Consider the following 22,228-nt stretch of genomic DNA (forward strand, 5'->3'; position numbering starts at 1 on the left):
CACAAATACTTTACACTCGAAGCTGGGATCTGGAACGAGCCGGGAAATACTCGTATTCAAATCTGTGACGAAAACATCGGGAGGAATGTGGGAGCTCGGGGGCTCGTAACACTTATTTATGTGCCCGATGAAATGGGAACATTAGCTCTGTGTGTTTTGTAAATATTTGTCATAATTCCGAGATGGGGGACGGCGACAACGACAACATCGAAGCGACATGTGCGACGATCCACCAGACAAAAAACCAGACGCCCTGCCCTGTCTTAGGGAGCATTTGGGGAGAGATCTGCCACTGCCACTGCCTCTGAATATTTGTACTCCAAGTTGTGCTTTTAATGTCGCAATTAAATGCATGAGTTTTTAAAAATTAGATGCCTGTCAAAAATGTCTTATTTATGGGACACAAAAAGCTTTGTTCAAAAGAAAAAAAGAGTCCCCCTGAAGCTTAGAAGCTAAAAAAAACGATTGGGGTTGCATTATAGTCGGGTCTGAAAAGATCCATGAGAAATCTGTGACTTGTTGTACGGTAATTCTCATCATTAATATGGAGATCTAGCAGACAGGAAAATATTGATATTTAGAGGGGGCTTTCTAGGTCAATCTAAATGATTTCAATGTGCTAAAAGTTCTCCTAACATGTTTGAGTATCTAAATTCTTAATAAAGCTTTTAATATAATATAAACATAGAGATTAAATAGATATTTCTCATCCAAAGTGAAGATGCAGGAAAGATAGCTGTTAGACAATTATTCGAGGGAAATTAGATCTACACTTGCTTAAAGAACTAAGCATGCATTTGAAATATAACTACTAATTCTAACTATGAGAAAGATATGCTAATATTAGTGATTTAAGATGAGGAATGAAATTTGTTGTAGATATTATACGGTAGAAGGAATTGTAATCCGAGCATAAGACCCTAAACGGTTCATGCAGGTAATAATTCGAACAACAAAACGGAAGGGTCAACGGCAAATTGTTTCTAGTGGATTTTTCTACGATTAACTAAGGATGGTGTACTTTGTACTGAGTGCACATAGGAGATCTAAGTATTCCGTATTCTAAGATCAGACGAAGAAGCGACGTATGTATAGAGAGCCTTTGTTATATAGGGGTCGTCAAATTCCTTTGACCACCTCTTTATAAACCTAAGCACAGCCCATGGCTTTATTTACCACGGTAGAAATGTGCTCAGAAAACTTTAGGTTGGCGTCTAATAAATCACCAAGATCATCCACCAGGGTAGTTCTCTCAAGAGAAGAACCGCATAGGGTATAGGAGCCAATAAGCATATCAAACAAAAAGATTACTTAAATTTAAAGGGTACGACATTGGAAAGATCTGCCATGTCCGACTTATTTTAAACGAAACTTCAGTCTGTCGGTAAGAATATTTACTCAGAATAAAGTAATGGATAAAAGATGTGCAGATATTTTCTGAGTGGAATGACTGGAATGACTCTCCCTAGTACAATTATGATCCATCTCCTATCACCATTCCTGATATTCTCCAACTAAAATCACTTAGCACCCCCTCCAGTTTTTATCGAAGAAGGAAACCCATTGAAACCACCTCGTTTTATGGGGGAAATGGTTTCCATTTGAAGTTATGGCCAGAAACCAATCGCGAATCGCGAATGCCAACTCAAAGTCACACACACAAAGCGAAAGGTAATTGGGGGATACAAATGCTATGCTCTGTACAAGTGTGAAAGTTTTTGCCGTGTGGTGGCGCAACACTTGAGTGCCGTCACGGGGGGTGTGTGGCAGTGTGGAACCACTTGAAATTAAATGGCGTGGGGCACTTCAAATGGTACTGGAAGACAACAGCGATTACAACAAAGCGATGGATGGCCACGAAAGATCGAGACACGGTGAGAACGCCCCCTGTCCCCCCCAACATTCTTAGATGAAGGTAAAACCAAAGGCCAACAAACACGCGCCACGCACAAGCACACATGCCCCGGAACCCCTACCCACTCTCTGAAGACAGACCCCAACCACCAGTACGATCCAGAGTGAAACCATTGTTCGTTCTGGCCGGCGCATTGATTTTTGAACGAATCAAAGCGGTACGCGCACTAAAAATACCAACAACAACACCAGCAACAGGCATACCAAATCCAGATTAAGTTCCAAATATGCTGGAAAGGGGGCGTGGCCTCAAACAAAACAGGGGTGATAGAAAGAGAGCGAGATAAGAGGCAAATGCAAGTGCAAGAGCAGGATGGACAGTATAAAGCACCAGCAATATGGTGGTGTGTGTTCCAATTCCATTTCGTTTCTGAACAGCACTATTATTGGAAGTGTAGTAGGTGGTGCCGTTTCACTCGCACCCATCCAGATAGCGCTTGTGGGGTTGGTTGCTTGCTTGAGTTGGAATAAGTTGGTCTGGTTGGAATGGAGCGCTCTCTTGCTCTCTTGTTCAGTTCTAAACAGACGTTACACTCGGGCGGAAACCGAAACCACGGACCTTACCGTTAAAATCGCGTCAGCTCTCTTCTCATCTCTCTCTAGCAGCACTGCGGCACGACGCGACGCGACGCTGACCAAATCCAGATTTCTTCCAATCTTGGCGAAATCGCAATCGAGAATTCAGAGAGCGAGCGAGCGTCGTGTGGTGTTCCGATAAACGTTCCGGACAGAAAGTCAAGTGCACAAATCCGACGTCGAAAAACAGATTCACTCTCAGCCCAGGCGCCGGCGTCAGCAGCAGCAGCAGCAGCAGCAACAGTACGCTCCCAGTGTTCCATTGGATTCCACTCTTCGACTTCGACTTGGACTCGGAATCGGGGCCGTGATTAGGTTTTACGGTTTAGTCCGCTCGATGCCTCCGAACCCAACAGTAGCTCCTCCAATCCAATGGCCAGCAGCAGCTGAAGCTGAAGCTAAAATCTGAAATCTGTGACACTTCCTCCTCAGTCGTGCGCGTGAACACAGCCCGCTTCCGTATTCGCATTCGTATCCGTTGCCGCATCAGTGTCCCATGCCGTCGCGTAAACTCCAAACAGTTCAAGTGCACAAGCCAAAGAAGAACAACCAAAGTTAGGATCTAAGAATAGTTCCAAAAATATATTTTAAAAACTCAATCAGTGCCCAAAGATGGACGTGGCCAAGCTGCAAGCGAATCCGGGCCAGCATCTTCTGCATTCGGCTGCCACAGCGGCACCGCCCGCCCATCAGCACCACCTGCCCCTCGACTACAGTTTGGGGAATTTCAAGCCTGCCATTGCCGCCGACTTTCCTGGAAATCCCTTCCTAACCAGTCCGCAGCAGCAACAGCAACAGCAGCAGCAGCAAGCGTCATCGTCAACATCTTCCTCCTCCACATCGTCCATCGCATCGCTGCAGGTCCGGGATCTCAGTGCGCTGACCGCCATGGCCACGATACCCTCGCCCACCCAGCTGCTCCACCAGCGGATGCAGCAGGCCCAAATCTCGGTGGACGCCGCACTGGGGCACCACCAGCAGCCCACCCACACCCACACCCACCCACAGCAACAGCCACAGATGCCGCCGGCATCCACATCGCCTCGGGACTACGCGCCCATGTCTGCCTTCAAGGCGGTGCTACCCAAGAAACGTACTCCCGACGGTAAGTACACGGATGAAGGGATTTATTTAACTTTTGGTTAAAAGTGTGTATGTGTGCAAATATGTGTAAATATTGAAAATATGGGAAATCTAGTTGAATTATAGTGGATTACAGAAGCTAGGTACCTATGTACACATGAATATTTTGTTCCTTTCGAACTGAATCATAGTTAGGAACATGGAAAAATCAGTTTTATTTCATAAAATGAACATATATGTATATCTAAAGAAGGGCAGGAAGATTTAGAATAATTAAGCTGGAGTACTTTTCTAGCAGGGATTATTATTATTTTCAAACTATTTATGTAGTACGTGTTTTACTTCTATATACTTTGATATTTTATTCATGATTTGATCTATCTGTAGAACGCGTTCATATTTATCTCTGGTTGATTAATGAAACAACACATGTTGTTTCTATGAAAAATTATTAAAAATAGAGATTACCGCTCCATAAAATAATCAAAACAATTTGCTTAAATTTCCTAGGACTTTGATAAGTTTTTGTTGTTTTGAGATAAGTTGAGAGAAATTTCATTGAAATTCGTTTTGGTATACGATTTTGATAAGATTAAAATACATGATGATTCCAGCATGATTATACAGATTTCATTCATAAATCTAAATAGTTTTGCAATGATAATTGTCAAAAAGATTAAGTTTTTCAAATGGTTCTTAGAAAAATAAAAATAGAAAGTAATTTCGGGATAAAATGCAATAATATTATTATGATAAAATGATTTAAAAATTGCACAAAGTTTCGCAAACAATTTTTATCCCAAGTGCTCAACTCAAAAATAAGCCTCAAAGATATATTTCCTTAGTATTCGCCTTTTAAAAATTTTCCAATTTTAATTTGTTCAGCCCCCAAACAGGTTGCAACCAGATCCATATTCCCAAAGTTAATTACAACAACAAAAACAGACAAAACCAAACCATGTACATGGGTCCAAAAAGAGCAGCGACAAAAATCGCCCAACATGCCGAATGCCAGAAAATGTTAAAAATTTATTTGAATAATGTGTGATTTTAAAATATTGCAATGTCCGTGTGGTAGTGGCAGTGGCAGTGTCCATTTCAATGGTCATCCAGCAGCCATCCAGCGAGAGCTTCACGTGGTGTTCGTTTAATTGGAAAAAAACCCCAAGTTCAGCTGGTTGGTGGGAAAAGCGTGAAAAACAAGAGCAGGGCAAAGCTGGAGGAGAAGGATATGGCAAATATTCATTATTCTGTTTGTGTATGGGTGAGAGTTCTCTGTGCTGTATGAATGTGCCTGTTTGTCTGTGTGTCTGGGTTTCCGTGTGGGGCGCTTAATGTGCATATCTTCTGTGCGGACATTGGGGCGGACAAATGGATATCGGGGATTGAAAAATCCATAGCTGAACCACAGATACACAGATACCCGGATACGGGGCCAGAAAATAAACGGACAAAACACGGCTTTATAAGTATGAGTGTGTCAGTATCTGTGTGCGTGTGAGGCAGACACGCCGTTGTCATCGCCATCGCAGTTGAATTTCAAATATGAGCATTGAATGAATGAATGAGAATGCTTGGCTCTCTCTCTCTCTCTCTCTCTCTCTCTCTATCTCTCTCCTTCTCTGCCTCAGTTACATACACTCTCACAAAAACACACACTCACACAGATGCAGATACAGATACAGCGGAGTGTGGCATCAGAGGCAGCGACAAGCGGATTTCATTTACCGGCATTACATGTATCCCACGGATATGTTTTTAGCTCTATCTCTCTCTCCGTACTGTTTTGCCCCCCCACACACACACCCGACATGGATATGCGGAAAAGCACACTCTCAACCACACAAAAATACTCACACACTTATACAGTTGCACTGAATTTTCAATTCCGTTTGCCGCGACATGCTTTCCTCTGACGCTTTTCCTCTTTCCTTTTTTTTGGCTTTTTTTGTGTGTGTGTGTTGCTTTCATTCTCTAGCGAAAATGAATTTCGCTTTGTTTGTGGAAATATCTTTTTCGTTTTTCCGTTTTTGCTTTTTTGTTGTGGAAAATATTTGTTGATGCGGCCTTACCTTCTCTCTGCGATGGGATATGGGATCTGGTGACTGATTGGCCCCAGTCCTGCGTGTGCGAGACTGGAATCCATGTGGAAATCTCTTTGGCTTCAACTCCAAATCCCAGTAGCTTGATTACTTTTAAAGATCTATCATACGAGTATGGTGTTCTTGTGTTCTACAAATGTGGGCCTTAATTGTGCAAATTATATCGTTTCCCAGAGTGTAAAACTAATAATGATATCTCATACATAATTACACAACCTTGCCCCCGAAAGGTCAATCGAATATTTCATCTCCCATGTGTGTGGGATCATCTTGTGTGTTTGTCATACTCGTTCCAAAACGCCTCCGTACGGTGTGTGACTCAATTAATGTGACTCTTCCTCTAATGCTTTGGACACACAAAAAATATAGAACTTTGACACCGTCGTCGCGACGTGGGTGACTCACGAATTAAGTTAAATTACAAGTATGAATATTGCTCAGACCCCAAACTAACTGCCAACTAATAGTCTGCACAGGTCAAAGGTTAAATGACTGAAAGAACACAAATTAGTTGAACGGAGACCACAGCAATGCATTGATTCATAGATACAAAGTACAAGCCAAGCATACTTTTCGAATGATATAAGTCCAGAAAAATCAGAACAGAACCGGGGTGGGGTGCCTTGGAAATCAGAAGTAAACATGCGCCCCCATAAATTATATTCATGATTTACTGTGACTCGACTATCGGCAGATAGATGTGGTATATACCTTATATATGGTGCACCGAATTCATCGATATAAATTCAATAATAAATTTGTTAAGCCATTTTCAATCACACCAAACAATTGAACAGCGATTCGAATCAATTAAAAAGGCAATCGAAATATCCTATCGAATAAATAAACCAAACCGCTTGCCAATCGCTCACTCACCCATACAGTGCCACCTATAAGCATACATACGACACATACATATGTGATGTGTCGCTCTCAAGAGGTTTGCTAATCAGAAAGAATTATAAGGGAACTTTGCTTTTACCAGCGTGGAGTGAAATCGCTGGAAGATAAATTTCGAGTCTCTTACGATTCTAGAAGCGGCAGATAATTGGCTTGGGGAAACTCCAAGAAAACGAGGAAAAATTCCGATTAAATGTAAAATAAATAATTTGTAAGAGTGCTTAAATTTATATTTCTATTTTTTTTAAATATTAATAATTTATTTTTGAATTTATAATGCTAGGGGCAAGACTAGCTTCGCTCGTGTGCCAATACCCGGCTCACTCTCTTCGCTCGTTCGGCTCCGATATGAGTTTTATTTAATAGAGAGATAAATTTAATAAAAATAAAAATATACTACAATTTCTAAAACCACATAGCAGGGCATTCTCTGGTCGAGTGCATTCCATTCCACGCATTTTGTGCGATTGCAATATAGTTCGAGTATCTACACCTCCTTATTGATCAATAACAAATTGTAGCAAGGAAAATCAGAGCAATATTTATGAAATGTTTACGACACACGTCGTAATCATTGGCAACTCATCGACTGTCATATATTTTTCAACTTCTCCTTCTCACAAGTAGACGAAAATTGGGCATTGTAAATCTATAATAAAGATATCCGAAAACCCACCAGCCAGACAGTACGCCAAATAAAAAGAAAGCCACTCATGCCATAGAGAACCCAGTGTCTCTGCCTTAAACTCGTCTATCTGCCAGATACAAACCTACACACACACACACAGATAGGAGTGGCGGAGAGGTGGGTGGGGGCGCAATGGCTTGTGTAGAAAGTTAACGAACGGATACACCGCACCGCACACGCGTTATGATTTACGATCCTGAGGTAAATGTTAAATACATAACGACAGCTAAACATGTCAATATCCTCTCTGAGGCCAGTTGTAAAATCGAAAGAGTAAAAGTATCATAAAGTAAGCGACGCGACCGATAGGTACACAAAGGCAAAGCCAAACCACAAGGAAAACCTTCCCTTCCGCATACTAGTTCATGCAACATTAAGAAAATATAAATACTACAAGTCGAGTCCAGCCACAATTTTTTTTTGTTCAATATTTATGGCCTCGATTTCGTTTTGGTTTATCATCGCTTGGAATGTTTGACAAAGAAAAATCAATTTCCAAACCGAACCGAGCGAACCCTTGCATTTGTCACGTTCGCTGTTTGAATATTGAAATCAGGATTCGACCCGATTCGATCGATTCTTTCTCTTTTTCCCTCGCTGATGGTATGAGAAACTGCGATTTTCGATATCAAATTTTTTTTGTACTGTCATAAAAGCTACCAGTAGATATCAGGCTTATGGCAATCATAAACCCCAATCGCAGATATCCGGCAATGCGAGGCGGTACTCAAGGTACTCGTATTCGTATTCGTACTCGTACTCGTATGACACAATGAAACGACTTTGAACCCCAAATCCAAGCCAAAAAATCAAAGGAATTGATTAATTCGCATTGAGGTAAAAGTTATTTATAAATCAAATTTGTCGACGGTGCGTACCATAGCTGTAACACGGTGGAAAATGCAATGGGAAAACGTTTGGAAACAGTAGATTCGTATAGGCGATAGCTTGTAATAAATATGATAGCTGCATAATTATACGATAAATAATTTAATTAAAAAGATCCATCATATTAAATCTTTAATAAATGATTTTTATCAACATCTGATGGCATTATATGACAGACCATAATTATTCACACTATTCAACATATTTATGGGAGCTCTACTATCTTGAATAGTTAATGCCATACCCTGCCGAAACGCACTGTATAATCTACTGCTCGAAATCACGAAATTCTTTCACCAATTCTTTTCCTGAGCAAAGTTCGAAGACAGGAAATTAATATATATAAATTCGGAAATTGAACGAATCAACAAAAGTCCACAAAATGAGCAAACCACCAATTAAATGTCATTTATCAGCTAGAGGGGCAAAAAGAAGGTACAAATTGTAGTTAAAAGTTTAGATAGCCTTCTGATTTATGGCCCCCCCAGCGATAAGCAGACGGGGGAACAGGAAAGGGGGCCTGGGGGATTGAGGGGTAGGGTGCTGAAGGGTCTAGACTACATATGGCCAGTCGATTGATTTGCAGTGTAAAAATAAATAATGTAATTGCAATTGCGATATTTGCGAGGTTGCATCAAAGGAGAGACGCCGCGGATCGACTGATAGAAGCGGGACAGTTGACAACTGTTCTGCCGTTCTACCATTCAATCGTTCAATCTTTCAATTGTTCAACCGCACTAGGGGATTCTCTGGGAACTGCCAACTGAGTTGTGAGTGGTGTTTGGATACGCAATCCCCATCTAATGCCACTCAACGAGTGGAGCTTACGCCAGGCTAAAGAGCTCTGTCGTCGTACCACTGCTACGAGTATACCATCGGCATCGATAGGGATAGGGGAATGTGAATGGAAATGGATTGAAATTAAATCCAAATCGAAATCCCAACTGAAATCCAAATCGAAATTGAAACCGAAATCGAACGAAATCTCAACGTATCCGATAATCATGAGCACACACACATTCCACATTCTGGCACTGGCACTAGCAACACGGCACACCACAGACCGACAGGCCTGCACAGACCAAATCATGGCCTAATCTATCTAACCGTTCACAGTTTATGGCCCCCTCTTCTGGTCATATCGCTGCGTCCATAGCCCTACGGGCTACGGGCTCCGGCCTCCGGTCTCTATATTATTTATATTGCACTGTTTTCTTTCATATTTTTATTTGTCGTATTACCACTTTCATATTTGCCGAAAGCTAAATTTGTTTTTATGTTATTATGGCCCCAGGCCGGTCTCCGACTACTGTTGCCTTCCTCCCGGTACTCTCTCCTAGTACAAGTACTTCTAGAACTCATTTCATCGATAACTTCTTTGGCAAAACTACCTGCAAAAATTGCTCCCGCTCGTGTGGCGCCTTGTGACGGTTTCACTTAACTGATTTCGCACTCAAACGAAGAGGGTGTTGTAAATTCTGGAAAGATTGAATATGAAAATACACCCAAAATGAGCTACGTTTTCAATGGCATGTGCGCCAAATCCGCCTAGATTTATTATTTAACTTACTTAAACATTTTTCATATTTTCCAATCTAATTATAACATTTCTTTGGAACAACATCTTTATTGTTGTGCTTAAGTTCTCCTTAAAAGAGAATGGATGCCAGGTCATCCAATGACTTAAGAGTTTTAAGGTGTATTTAGCATACTGCCTTCCCATAGGCAACTCAATCGTTAGATTCTTCAAAGAAATTTCTTCCAATTAGATATTCCAATCTTCCACACAACATACCATAATATATCGATTCAAAGTTCCGAAAAAACCTTTCATAATTTCCGAAAAACTCTCATAAAATTATAAAACATATTACAATAATTAACACCTCCTCCAATAGCAGCAGGACGAACCCCAAGCCCTTTCGGCAATCGTTGGCCCCAACCAAAACAGTAATGGCTGCAAATCGCCTTAAAACAATAATAATCCTGGCATAAGCCTGAAAATGGCCCACAGCAGCCATCCCATCCGCCCACAGACTGAGTGTGCGGGGGACGGGGCCAAAAGGACACAAAACAGACAGACAAGAGGGTGAGAGGAGACCTTCCCATCCTCCGCCCACAGGATAACAATGATTTCAATTACCATGCAGTGTCGAATAATTATTTTACCTTCTTCTTTTTTTGTTGTGTTTGTTGTTTGTGAACAAGTGCGTGGACTGTGCGGGAATATTGCTCCCGGGCGGATAAAAACAGATGAACATCGACGCACCCACAGCCCAGAGACGGGAAGAGGATTTGGTTTGAGGATGAGGATGAGGGTGGACGACGGCTATGTCTAATGTGCACAAATTTATGACTTTACTGCCGGCCGTTGAGGGGTCGTTGAAGCAGGAGCTGTGGCAGGATGAGGACCCAGTACTGTGCCACTGCCACTTTGTCAGCCTCCCAGCTTCATCCCTGGAGCGGCATCGGGCACATGCTTAAGCTCATTATTATCATTTAAACAAGTCGGCTCTACGTGAGCCACCCAGGAGCCAAGAGCCACTCTTATTCTCTCCTCTTGTCTTGGGGTTGGCTTTCGTCCTGCTAGTTTTTCGCCAGTTGTCAGCCGACAATTTTCTAAACGTTAAACGTTTCCAGTTTTATTTGTCGACTGTTCCGAATGTTCCCCATGCCATCATCTTTCCTCCCCACACAAGAACAGGTCCTTGGTGTTGGGTTGTGTGCGTGTGGGCACGTTTACGGGTACGGGTATGCGATTCCTCTCTTCGATTCGTATTCGTTTTCATGGGGCAATGCTCTCGGGACGATTGTGTGCATAATTAGAACGAAAAAGGGTTGGACTGCAACGGGGAATCGGACTGGGACTGGGGCACAGCAAATCGACATTTGCCGTAATGCGAATGATTAAAATTTATATATTTTTGGGCGGTGGGGCAAAAGATTTGGTCTGTACTTAAACAAAATAGAAAAGACGTAACATTTTGCTTTTTAATCAAATTAAAATTACGAACTTAAATTTAATAATTATAGTTGAGAAGTTCTACAAAATACAGTCCATATTCAGAGATTTAAAACTCTTGGAAATCGCTTCCTACCTAATTTGTAACTGTAGAGGATCTCTAAGAAGTGATTTCTGGTATTTATGTCATCTATAATGCGGATAGCAAGGTATAGTACTAACTGACTAACTCTTGTTTCACTTTAAAATCCATTGTGCTTACTGAAGCTCCTTTCCTCTCTCCCATTCTGACGATAATTTTGATCTTCTTTGTTGTATCAAACAGTTGCTGAAAGTGTGGGTCTGGGGCCTTTCCATATTGAAAGGCACTTAAAACCAAAACCAAAAATCCAAAGAGCAACAACACCAACAGACTGACAATAAAAACACTTGACACTGTGGCACGGAAGAATGTAGCTAGAAGCACAGACAGAAGCACACTCCCCTCACTCCCCTAATGTATCTGATGGATACAAAGAGATTCCCATTCCCATTCAACTAAATTCTTTCTTTCCGTTTGTGCGTGGGGCTTTTTGTTTATATTTATTTGGCTTTGCGTTTTGCCGCCTCACCGACATTTTCCGGAATCAAAGTCCCGCCCCTGTCTTTACCTCCGAGCATATTCTTCCATCCAAAACCTGAGGCCTCATCCCCGTCATCTTTGCTCCGTTACTTTTATCTCCGTGGCGAATTAGAATGTTGTCAAATTGTTATTCTTTTGTAGCGATGCGGATTCATTCATTCATTCATTCGACTCGCCTCCGGGCCCCGTGTCGCGGTTTGTACCGTTCCGTTCCGTACCCCTTTCCCAACACATCCTACGCCTGCGCCTGCGTCAATCCAATCCTCAGCGAAATGTCGCCGTTCTTTTCTCTACGATGTGTGTGCGTTTGTGTGCCGCCCTGCTTTTCTCTGTGTGTTTTCTGTTTTGTCATGCTCCATTTAGCCGAGTGTGGACCGAACAGATGTTCTATTTAAACGCACATTATTATTATTTCATTTCGACAGGCGATACGATAGACTCGACTCGACTCCGAGGATGCGGAGTGTACGTCTTCTTTAGCGCTTTGCGAGTGTTGTGTGCACCACACAAAAGTGTCGGCTTTGAGATGATTGTGGTTGTGGGGGCCAGGCTTTATACGATATATGTACATATATTGATAGTAAGTTTTATTTGACGCGTATTTCTACAAGAAGAGTCTCCCCTTTTGATCTGATTTATGGGTTCAGTTTCCACAGATTCCAAATCGTATACAAAATCTCTTCTCACTCACTTCCATTTTTCCCCACCTTATTTGTTCGTTTGCGACATTCTTGTCGGGTGGCTGGCTCTGGTCCAGGGGCGTGCCATCGTCAACCCTGAGCGCCGGCGCCATGTCCGTCCGGAGGCCGTCTCCCGATGCCCAATATCTCGGGGTGACGATGCCGAATAATGATGCGTTGATGTCAAATGCGGGACGGTAAGGGGAATGGGCAAAAGGGGCAGGCAGGATACGTTGATTAGGGTGGAATTAATGGTCATGTAAGGTGGATTAGCGATTGAATACGAAAATAATTACATTTGAAATTCGATATGCTTTGTATTGTACGATGTGTGCGTTTGTGTTTGTGCTAGAGGAGATACAGGTGGATTTCCTGCCCTCTCCCTCTCTTCCTCTTGGGTGCATGATTGATGATTGATGTGCCACACGCCTCGCTCTGATTTCACTAAACGTTTTCCCTCTCTGCTTCTTTCTCCAGATGCCTCTCTCGCCTTTAGCATTAGCAGATTGGTCAAGACTGAACACCTGACGGCGATGGCAGCCGCCGCCGCGGGACTGAAGCCCCCAACGCCACTGGAGGACAACAACAACTCCATCTCGATGCTGAGCAAAAACCATCATCATCCCCAGCATCAGCATCATCCCCAGCAGGATCAGCATCATTCCCAGCAACAGCAACATCAGATCCAGCAGCGATCCAAGACCACATTCCTCAGTGCCAGCGAACAGTTGCGCCAGTCCCGCTCGCGTTCCCGCTCGAGATCCAGGACGCCGTCGCACAGCTCCTCGCAGATCGACATGGAGGATGCGGACTCGCACCACTCGCACCGCTCGCTGCACTCCCGCTCTCGCTCTCCCAGGTCCCGCACGCGCTCCCACTCGCGGTCACGCTCCCACTCGAGCAGCTCCTCCGTGGAACTGGAGGTGGACTCCCCGCCGGGCAGTCCCAGCATCAGCTCCCCAAGTGCCGCCTCCGCCTCTGAGCTGCTGATCACGGCCAACAGCAACACCAGCAGCATCTCCATCTCCAAAAAGTCGGATCTCTTCTCGGTCTCCGCCCTGCTACGGCGGGACGAGCCACAGCAGAGGCGCGCCCGCAGTCCCCCACTCGGCCATCTGGCCAGCTCTGCCTCGGCTCTGGCCATGCCCTTCAATCCTTTGGAGGCCATGCGGCAGGGCTATCCTCCCACCTACGAGGCGGCCATGTTCCAGCGTCCTCTGTTCTCGCCCGCTCTGCCCTTCTTTGCCGCCGTAGCCTTCCACCAGGGCCAACAGCAGCAGCAACAGCAACAGCAGCAACAGTCCGGACTGGGAGCAGGGTAAGTTGCGAATCGTGGGAAGACTATCCTATTATATATTTGATAAAGAGGGAGGGCTCTTATATGGAATAGGAAGGGGCATAGATACTTTGAAGCAAGATTGAACCTCAGGTGCATACAAAAAGTAGGTACACTCAGAGAAAAATAGCATAGTAAAATGAAAAAACTATATTTATATAAAATATTCGGTTTTTAAATGAAAAAATAAGAAAATTACCTTGATTAAATATAAATGTATTTAAAAGTCGATTAATGCAAATATAAAACAACTTTTAAATATATTTCATTAAATAGCTAATATATGTATGTAGCAAATATTTTCATATTAAATTAAAATTTGGAGGGAAATTCTCCCTGACAATATCCATTCTCGGAGCAATTCTCAGCGATCTTTTCATATACATATATAGTAATCGTATGTGTGATTTAGTAGTACTATCTAATACCATATTATTAATTTTTGGATACCCTTTTTATCACTATGCTCATGAAAATATGTAGTTGTCTTTATGAGAATGAAATAGATATAGAAGATATATGTTCAAGTCTAGAGAATAAAGTGTTGTACCCTAAAATATTAAATCCTTTAAGGATTGGGTATATTTGGTCCTCATTGTTCCTGCCATTAAATTAGTTAGTCAAAGACACAGACATAGGCAGAGAGAGGGAAAGGGAAAGGGATGAGTGGCTAGTCCCATTCTTAATTAACTCGCCTCAATTAAATGTATGTTTTTCCATTCCCATTTGCAGCTACCATCCGGACTCGCAGGAAAATCTCTTCCGTTTGCGGAGTCTCATGGCACCGCTGCAGTCCGCCGGACAGAACAACTCCACAGCAGCGGCTGCGGCAGCGGCGGCAGCAGCGGCCGCGGTGGGTGTGGGCGTTCCACCAAATGGCGGGCACTTGGGTCTGCCGCACGCGCCGCATCTGCATTTCCATCACATGGCGGCCAAGTGGCCGGGCCTGCACCAATTCAGCGACCTGTACTCGTGCATGAAGTGCGAGAAGATGTTTTCCACTCCGCACGGCCTCGAGGTGCACTCCCGCCGGACTCATCACGGCAAGAAGCCCTACGCCTGCGAGCTGTGCAACAAGACCTTCGGCCATGAGGTCAGCCTCAGTCAGCACAGGTATGTGGAGAGGCATTTCGGCCACAAAAAGCCACCATCTGTGAGGGGGTGGGGGGGGGTCCTGCATACCTAATGAGTGGACTCCTGTCTAGGTCCGAAATGGAATAGACTCCTGTGCAGGACACGGGACACTTTGCATTACTTAATTTAGCTGAAATGGCTGGATTTTAGCCTGACCAAATGTTTGCCTTTGTGGCAGTAGTTAAAACAGGACCTCTCTCTCCCGCCCCTTGGGGAATTGGAATGGAGTTTGGCTTTAATTACAACAAACGCTTGTTAACGTGGCTCTCTCTCTATCTCTTTTTCTTCCTTCAGGGCGGTGCACAATGTTGAAAAGGTGTTCGAGTGCAAACAGTGTGGCAAGCGCTTCAAGCGTTCCAGCACACTGTCCACCCACCTGCTCATCCACAGCGATACGCGGCCTTATCCCTGCAGCTACTGCGGCAAGCGGTTCCACCAGAAGAGTGATATGAAGAAGCACACCTATATACACACAGGTAAGCATTCGATTCACTTTAAGAATACATATATATCAATTCAATGGGTTAAGTTTTGGGTTAAGTTTTGGGTTAAATTTATGGGATTATGATTCCGCCATGCCTCTTTTAAAAGTTCAGTTCCTGGGATAATGATCGTGAATATATCTATACTTGTTAAGGGATGATAAAACAATTCATTTGTGGATTGAAAAGTTTTGATCTAAATTATAATGCTGTCTGGAAAAGATACAACAAGAACATCCCAAAAATATATCTGTTTCTTTTCTAGTAGGAAATTTATACACCTTAAAGATTTACCATACATGAAATTTCAGTTCATAAGAGATATTTTTATAGCTCAGTCGCCATCTCCTTATATGGGACCGAAGTTTAAAGTATCTGCCATAAAGACAAACCAAGTAAAGGGGGCGAGAATGGCATGAAATGGGGGCACTATCGAGGACAGGAAGCGTAGCCATTAAAGCGTTGGACAAACCACCACCAAAAGCCGCATTCAGTCGCCAGTTCCAATTACAGTTGCCATCGCCATCGTAGAACCAAAAACCATCGCCAGCACCCAGTACCAGATATACCAGATTCGGTGGGGGGGAGGTGGAAAGGAGGAGGCTTGCAAAAAAAAATGGAGCTGACGAAAGAGCCCCACGGGTTACTCTCTCGAAAATCGCAACGGAGAGAGAGAGAGCGCAGAGATAAGCCAGAGAGAGGTAGAGATAGAAAGAGAACAGAGAGAGAACCAAAACTATAAAATCAGTGAGCGAAAGAGAGCTGATAAGAGGCTGAAAGTGAGGAAAGCAAGCGAACGGACGGACGGGACTGCTATGTACAATACTTTGGGAGGGAGAGACTGGAAGGTCTGCACACAGATACGATACACATACACACACACACACACTTGCAGAGACAGATACACAGACACAATAGCGAAACGAACGAGCGCCTCAGTGAGTGAGTGAGTGAGCGAGAGTGAGAGGCAGCAACAGCAGAAGCGGACAGAGAAATCACAGCCGACCAATGAAAAATTTAGTCAAGAGATTTTGATTTTCTGTTTTATACGCGCGCACACACACGAATAACAAATACGAGACTCATACACACACACACATACCCCCACTCACATGCATATATACAAAATTTTGCGGCTGTATAGGTGGCGCATATACACACCCTTAACGCAGGTTGGTCTCCGCCATTACGGACCGAAACTGAAGCACGGCTAAAGGGGAACATGGGACAAGGAGAGCAGGGAAAGGGGAGAAGGTCACTGGGTGGTGGGTGCCGCTGATGGGAGAGGCGGGGTAGGGCATTAGCATCGATCTCAAGTTCTTGATGTCTACGTGAAAATTTCTAATCTCAAATGCGATTTATTCTGGCTTACGCTCGAAGTTAAAATGTTCGCTAAAATGTTCGCTTGTGGCATTTTTGAATGTGCAATTCAATCTGATTATAAGTTCTTTTTTTGAATGTTGGGAAGTGTAACAAAAAGCTAATGAAAAATAAAGAAATAACAAATTCCTTCTTCTGGATCCCATCTTTCAATGTTCTATATCAGAAAGATTAGCCATGATTAAGCATGTTTCAAATGTACTATAAAAACCGGTGAATCCACAAAATATGAAAACTCTGTTTCAATTCAATGGGATGCCTTTTAGATTAAAATTTCTCATAACTGAAAATATTCATTATTTTGTATTTTTGCAGAAAATTATTCTAGTGACTTTTTTTAATTCACTTGCAAGATTTTGTTATATTTTTCCTATATGTAGATTCACTTTTACGAGATATCCATATCTGGTAGGTTTTTTTTGTAATGGCATATGAAAAAATATAATTATATGCCCTATTAAATTTTCTATTTCAAAAAATGTAATTTTTGTCGCTTTCCAAATGGTTTTATATCCCACAACGAATCTTTTTTTTCGTATTCCCATTCCATCCTTTATTTTTAACCATAACAACTTTATTGATTCATCTGATTTTCATCAGATTTCCCTGCTATATACGCACACTGGATCATTAGGCATAAAAAGCGCAAATTCCTGTTGCCTTCAAATCAGTTTACAAATGGCAAGGATAATAACCTCTAATAAGCAGGAGTTCACTCCCTGCCTGCTGCTCCTCCCACACAGCAGATGTCTGGTAAAATCAGTGGAAGAGAAATCTGCACATACACACGCACACACACACCATACACATACTCGTACATACAGAGCGAGAAAAGCAGAGAAAGAGAGAAATATTCCAGACATTTTTATCGTTTTGCCGTCTTCGATTTAGGACGTGTGCCTCCCTTTAGACCCCGACCCCATTCCCCGCTCTCCCTCTGACAGCAGTCCGCACATGTGGCGACGTTGGCTTCAACATTTCAAGATTTCCCATTTGCCATTTGCCATTCAACTGTTTTGGTTTTCTCCTCTGCTGAATTCTTTCTTTTTCTTTCTTTACGACTTATCCTTAATTTTCCTTCTTTTCGCTTTCTCTCTCTCTCGCTCTCTTCTGTTCGTTTGAGACGTGTTTCCATCCAACAGACAGCAGATTTTTCCTCTTTTCATAGGATGTGATTTTCCTGAACAATTTTCTTTGCTTTTTTTCCGTTCCGTTCATGTTCCATTCTTCATTTTCGTATTTACTTTTTGGCCAAATGTTTTTATATCCTTCTCCTGTGTTTTGCTACCGTTTTTCACTTGTTCTTGTTTCGCTTTTATTTCCCTGCCTCAGATTTTTCCGTTTCCCCAAATTTATGCGCCATAAAGGGAGGGAAGAAAGAGGAACAAAATACGTTTCTTTTTCTGGGATACTTTATTTATTCATGACTTTTTTTCCAATCAAAAATTCAATCTTATTGTGGTCCAAGGTGCAGTGGTTTTGTTTCTTTCTTTGGTTGCAATAAATCGATAATTTAAAAAGGTGAGATAGCTTGAATAAACATTTATTAAAGATGGAAATATTCACTGAAATCCAAAGAGTTTTTTTCTATTTTAAAATGAAATTTTAAGTGAAAATTTCTGTTATATTAGCATTGAAGTTAGAAACCTTTTAATTCTTAAGAAATCTATATTTTCCAAAAATATTTAACAAAACCTTAATTGTTTATCGCTGTCATTATAAATCTACATAAATAAATAATCCTTCTACAAATGATGAAGACAACAATTAAATATTTCAATCCTTTTTCTATAAATTTCTTCAACCCTCTTCAAAATTATATCTGAAGTTTGAACAAAATTCAGTGTCCTCCCCACCCCTCTGTGATTTACACAAATCAAATCCAAAAACTCAAATCCGTTTTCCGTCTGTTTCGCCGACGGTCCACATGGCGTATGTGTGATTTGATTCGCACCGAAAATACGCTGGAACGTGTTGAATTAGAAAATAGGATAGTCAAGTGGGAGGAGATTAGAAGGGCAGCAAAACTAAAGCATAAAATACTAGAAGGTTAAGAGGAAGGAAAGCCATTCAGAAGGGCAGCCAAGATTTAAAAGTATTTCCTACTTTCCACAATGTGATGCGATAAAAATCCTTGAAAAAGCAAAAGAGCAAAAAAACTTATACCCATATACATAAGCACCCGCAATGGGGCTCTATGTACAAGACTTCTCCAGTACATCTGCCCCCAAAAGTTTTTTTTGCATTGGAACTGCCGACGGCCGTCGGGATTTTCCTCCATTGGGTTTGGGGTCTCGTTAGTGTTCCGTTGCTCGTTGCTCGAGCCGTGATAAATAATAAAAGCTGCTCTATAATCTCTGCGACTACGTGACGTTATTTGTGCCGATAGTGCACGAACGTGCCCCGAGCAGCAGCAGTACCACCAGCACCAGAGAGCCTGGCCTCGAACCCAAACGAGAAGGAACCCTTCAGCATTCAGCATCAGCTCCGTGTCTGTGTCTGTGCCAGAGGCATGCTCTCGGTGAGGCCAACTGAGAGCCAACTTTCGCCTGACTACTCAATTTTACTGTTGCTCCCCCCATCCCCATTGCCCATCCTCCCACCCTCATACCCTCCCTCCGCACAGATTCTTAAGCAGGAGAGGGAAGAAATTCTCATGCCGCGGGAGCTAAAAGTTGAATCAGAGCACATCCCTACGGTCGAATGTTTCACAATCACGTCGCTGCAATTCCATTATATACAACGAACCGAAGCTGCCTTCCGTTTCGGTGGGTGTACACCTCTCTCTCTCTCGCTCTCTTTCCCATCTCTGTCTCACTCTTTTCTCTTTTGCTGTACATATCCCTCTGAGAGTATGTGTGTGTTCTGTTTATTTTATATATATGTACATATACATTCTGAAACCACTGTAGGGAGCTCAGAAGCAAACCAGAACCAGAGTCAGGTCCTCTCCTCAAGTTAGCATGTTGTCGTCGTTATTTTGTTGCTATCGCCCCCTCAATCTGTTTCACTGTCTGTGTGGTAGTATACATATATGTATCTGTTTGGTATATAAAATCTAACCCAACAAGTCTATGCCACTATCTGCCACCAGATAAGCACAAAAAATATATATAAATTCAGCTACCATTACCATTCAAACTACCAGCAAAGCAAAAGTTTGTGGCTGCCACAAATAAATATAATCAAAGTTTCTCTATAGCTAGGGGTGTGCCAATGGAGGTAGTAGATGACTAATACTTGGAGTTCTGCGAAGAACAAGAGCTGTTCGGATTAATTAGAGAGAGTCTCTGATAATAGGTACTACCGAAAGCAGCGAATGGGAAGGAAAGGGTTTAGTTAATAAAGAAGCACTTTCACAAATGATTCTGAAATGGATATCTGTACATCTCATAAACTCTAAAGAATAAACCTCGAAATTCTCGAATTCCGTTAGTGGTAGGTTTTGAAAGAACTACAGGCACAATAATTTTCCTTAGCCGAAGCTCAAGATTTTCCTTTTAATTTACTCTAACAAATAAAATTTTGTTCGAAATTTTACAGACAATCAAAGAAAACCACCACGTAAATCATAATTTCTCTTCTTTATTAAACCGTTTCCAAAGTACATATTAAACAATATGACCTGTCTGTATTAAGCCCTAAAAATGTGCCCTTTAAGCTGCGTAATTTTCATCTTCAATTCCTGAGATTTGATTACAAAAACCACAATTTTGATGGCCTTTCTGGCGACCAAAAAAAATTCATTTCGAACTGTGGTTTTTTCTCCCCAAATCGCTAATGAAAAATTCAACAGAATGAAAATTGCACAATAAATGGAAAATAAAGCAGAAACGAGGGGCGATACAAAACAGAAAAGGAAAAATGCGAAGAAAATTACTTTAAAATTGTTGTCAAAAGGAAACGGAAAAATATTCAGTACTTTAAGTGCCGGAGCGTAACCACAGAACATCACACAAAACATCACCAGCAAAAAAAAAGCTGAAATTTAAAAAACTCCAGGACTCTTCTGCCACATTTCCTTACCCCAGATGAGTCTGTTTAGAGTGAAGGATGCAAAAGGCAGGAGGCAGGATGGGGTGTCGGATGTACCGTCCTGTGGTCTATGGAGAGGACTTACATGGAGTCCCGGTCGTGTTCCCATGTCTGGTCTGGGAGAAGGGACCCCAAATGCTTTCTGTCTGGCGACGATACGCTTTTTTTGGGGGATGACTCTGCCACAAGGAGAGTCGAAGCTTACTCATGTGTTTTTGTATGTGTGTCTGTGTGTGTGGGTGGTTGGAGAGATTCGGGGGATGCGGCCATGAAAGCAGAAAAGATACTTAAAATGGCGCACACTGGTTGAATATTCAGACAGTACACATTTGTCGACTCAAACTGGACTTGTGGGATACCCTATCGACAGAAACATACTCTGATTAGAATTTAGAAATATAAAAAGGGTAACCAAAAACCTTTACTTTACTCTAAAACCCCCTCTCTCTTTCCCTTCCTTTCGATTGCAGGTGAGAAACCGCATAAATGTCAGGTGTGTGGCAAGGCCTTTAGCCAGAGCTCGAACCTGATAACGCACTCCCGCAAGCACACCGGCTACAAGCCCTTCTCCTGCAAGCTCTGCCACAAGTCCTTCCAGCGCAAGGTGGACCTGCGACGCCACAAGGAGACCCAGCACACCGATCTGCGTGTCCATCTCGGCAAAGTGGACTTCATGTCGGCGGCAGCGGCGGCGGCAGCAGCCTCGGCCGAGCTGGCGGCCGGTGTGGGTGGTGGCCAGCAAGCGGGTCCATCGCCAGTGAATCAGGGGCCCAATGCGGTCACATCCGGTCCGACAGTACAGGGAGGACCACCACAGATGGGGTCCCTCAACTGCCAGAAGGTATCGCTGCTGGTATAACAGCAACAGCAGCAGCTTGGGGCAGGTCAAATCCAAATCAACCGCAATCATTGTGCAATAGATGGAAGTGAAAATCGTCATCGTCAGGCATTTTCCTTTGCCGTTTGAAATACACCAAAACCAAAAACTAAAAAACCAAAAAAGAAAAAGATAAACTAATTTAAATAGTTTTAGGCCCAAAGACAGTTAACCAATATTTCCCATGTTGCCAAAAAAGAATAGCAAAAAACTAACACGAAATAATACCAAAGAAAATCGAAGAATTAAACAGGAAAAACATTAATATAATTAAAGACTCCAATTCTCATAAAATCTAACAAACATACATAGATATTGCCATATACATAGCTTTCTCTCTTAACTCTCTCATCTCCAAAGCAAAAACCAAAAACTATTCCAAACACACACAAAGTTAAAGAGTTTCCAATGTTTTTCTCTATGTATGTGAGATTGTATTTCGGTGGATGGATGGATGGATGGATTTCCAATCGAATGAAAATCAAAAATAAAATAAACTAAAAATTCCATAAATATGTCGTACGTGTCGTACTTTGTAAAATGTAACAAATAAAACAGAAAAATAATTA

General features: G+C 42.4%; 1 protein-coding gene across 2 annotated transcripts; it reads left to right on the plus strand.

Moving 5' to 3' along the window:
• The first annotated feature begins 2,415 nt into the window (after window positions 1–2,415).
• Window positions 2,416–22,219, plus strand: LOC108164122 (zinc finger protein sens). 2 transcript variants are annotated; one of them, XM_017299719.2, is made up of 5 exons: window positions 2,416–3,595; window positions 12,893–13,733; window positions 14,484–14,864; window positions 15,180–15,361; window positions 21,253–22,219. In XM_017299719.2, the coding sequence occupies exons 1-5, from the start codon at window positions 3,103–3,105 to the stop codon at window positions 21,639–21,641; spliced, it is 2,286 nt and encodes a 761-aa protein (XP_017155208.1). In that variant the 5' UTR covers window positions 2,416–3,102; the 3' UTR covers window positions 21,642–22,219. The 2 variants fall into 2 exon arrangements, with proteins under 2 accessions (XP_017155208.1, XP_017155209.1); XM_017299720.2 differs by lacking the exon at window positions 2,416–3,595 and adding an exon at window positions 11,233–11,322.
• The last annotated feature ends 9 nt before the right edge of the window (window positions 22,220–22,228 follow it).

The sequence above is a fragment of the Drosophila miranda genome, chromosome 4, assembly GCF_003369915.1.
Source record: "Drosophila miranda strain MSH22 chromosome 4, D.miranda_PacBio2.1, whole genome shotgun sequence".
Lineage (NCBI taxonomy): Eukaryota > Metazoa > Arthropoda > Insecta > Diptera > Drosophilidae > Drosophila > Drosophila miranda.

Excerpts from the sequence above, each read along its gene's own strand:
- LOC108164122 (XM_017299719.2), top strand. The coding sequence starts at position 3,103 with ATGGACGTGGCCAAGCTGCAAGCGAATCCGGGCCAGCATCTTCTGCAT. Across the intron at positions 3,596-12,892 it reads CAAGAAACGTACTCCCGACG|ATGCCTCTCTCGCCTTTAGC; the intron begins GTAAGTACACGG and ends TTCTTTCTCCAG. Across the intron at positions 15,362-21,252 it reads GCACACCTATATACACACAG|GTGAGAAACCGCATAAATGT; the intron begins GTAAGCATTCGA and ends TTTCGATTGCAG.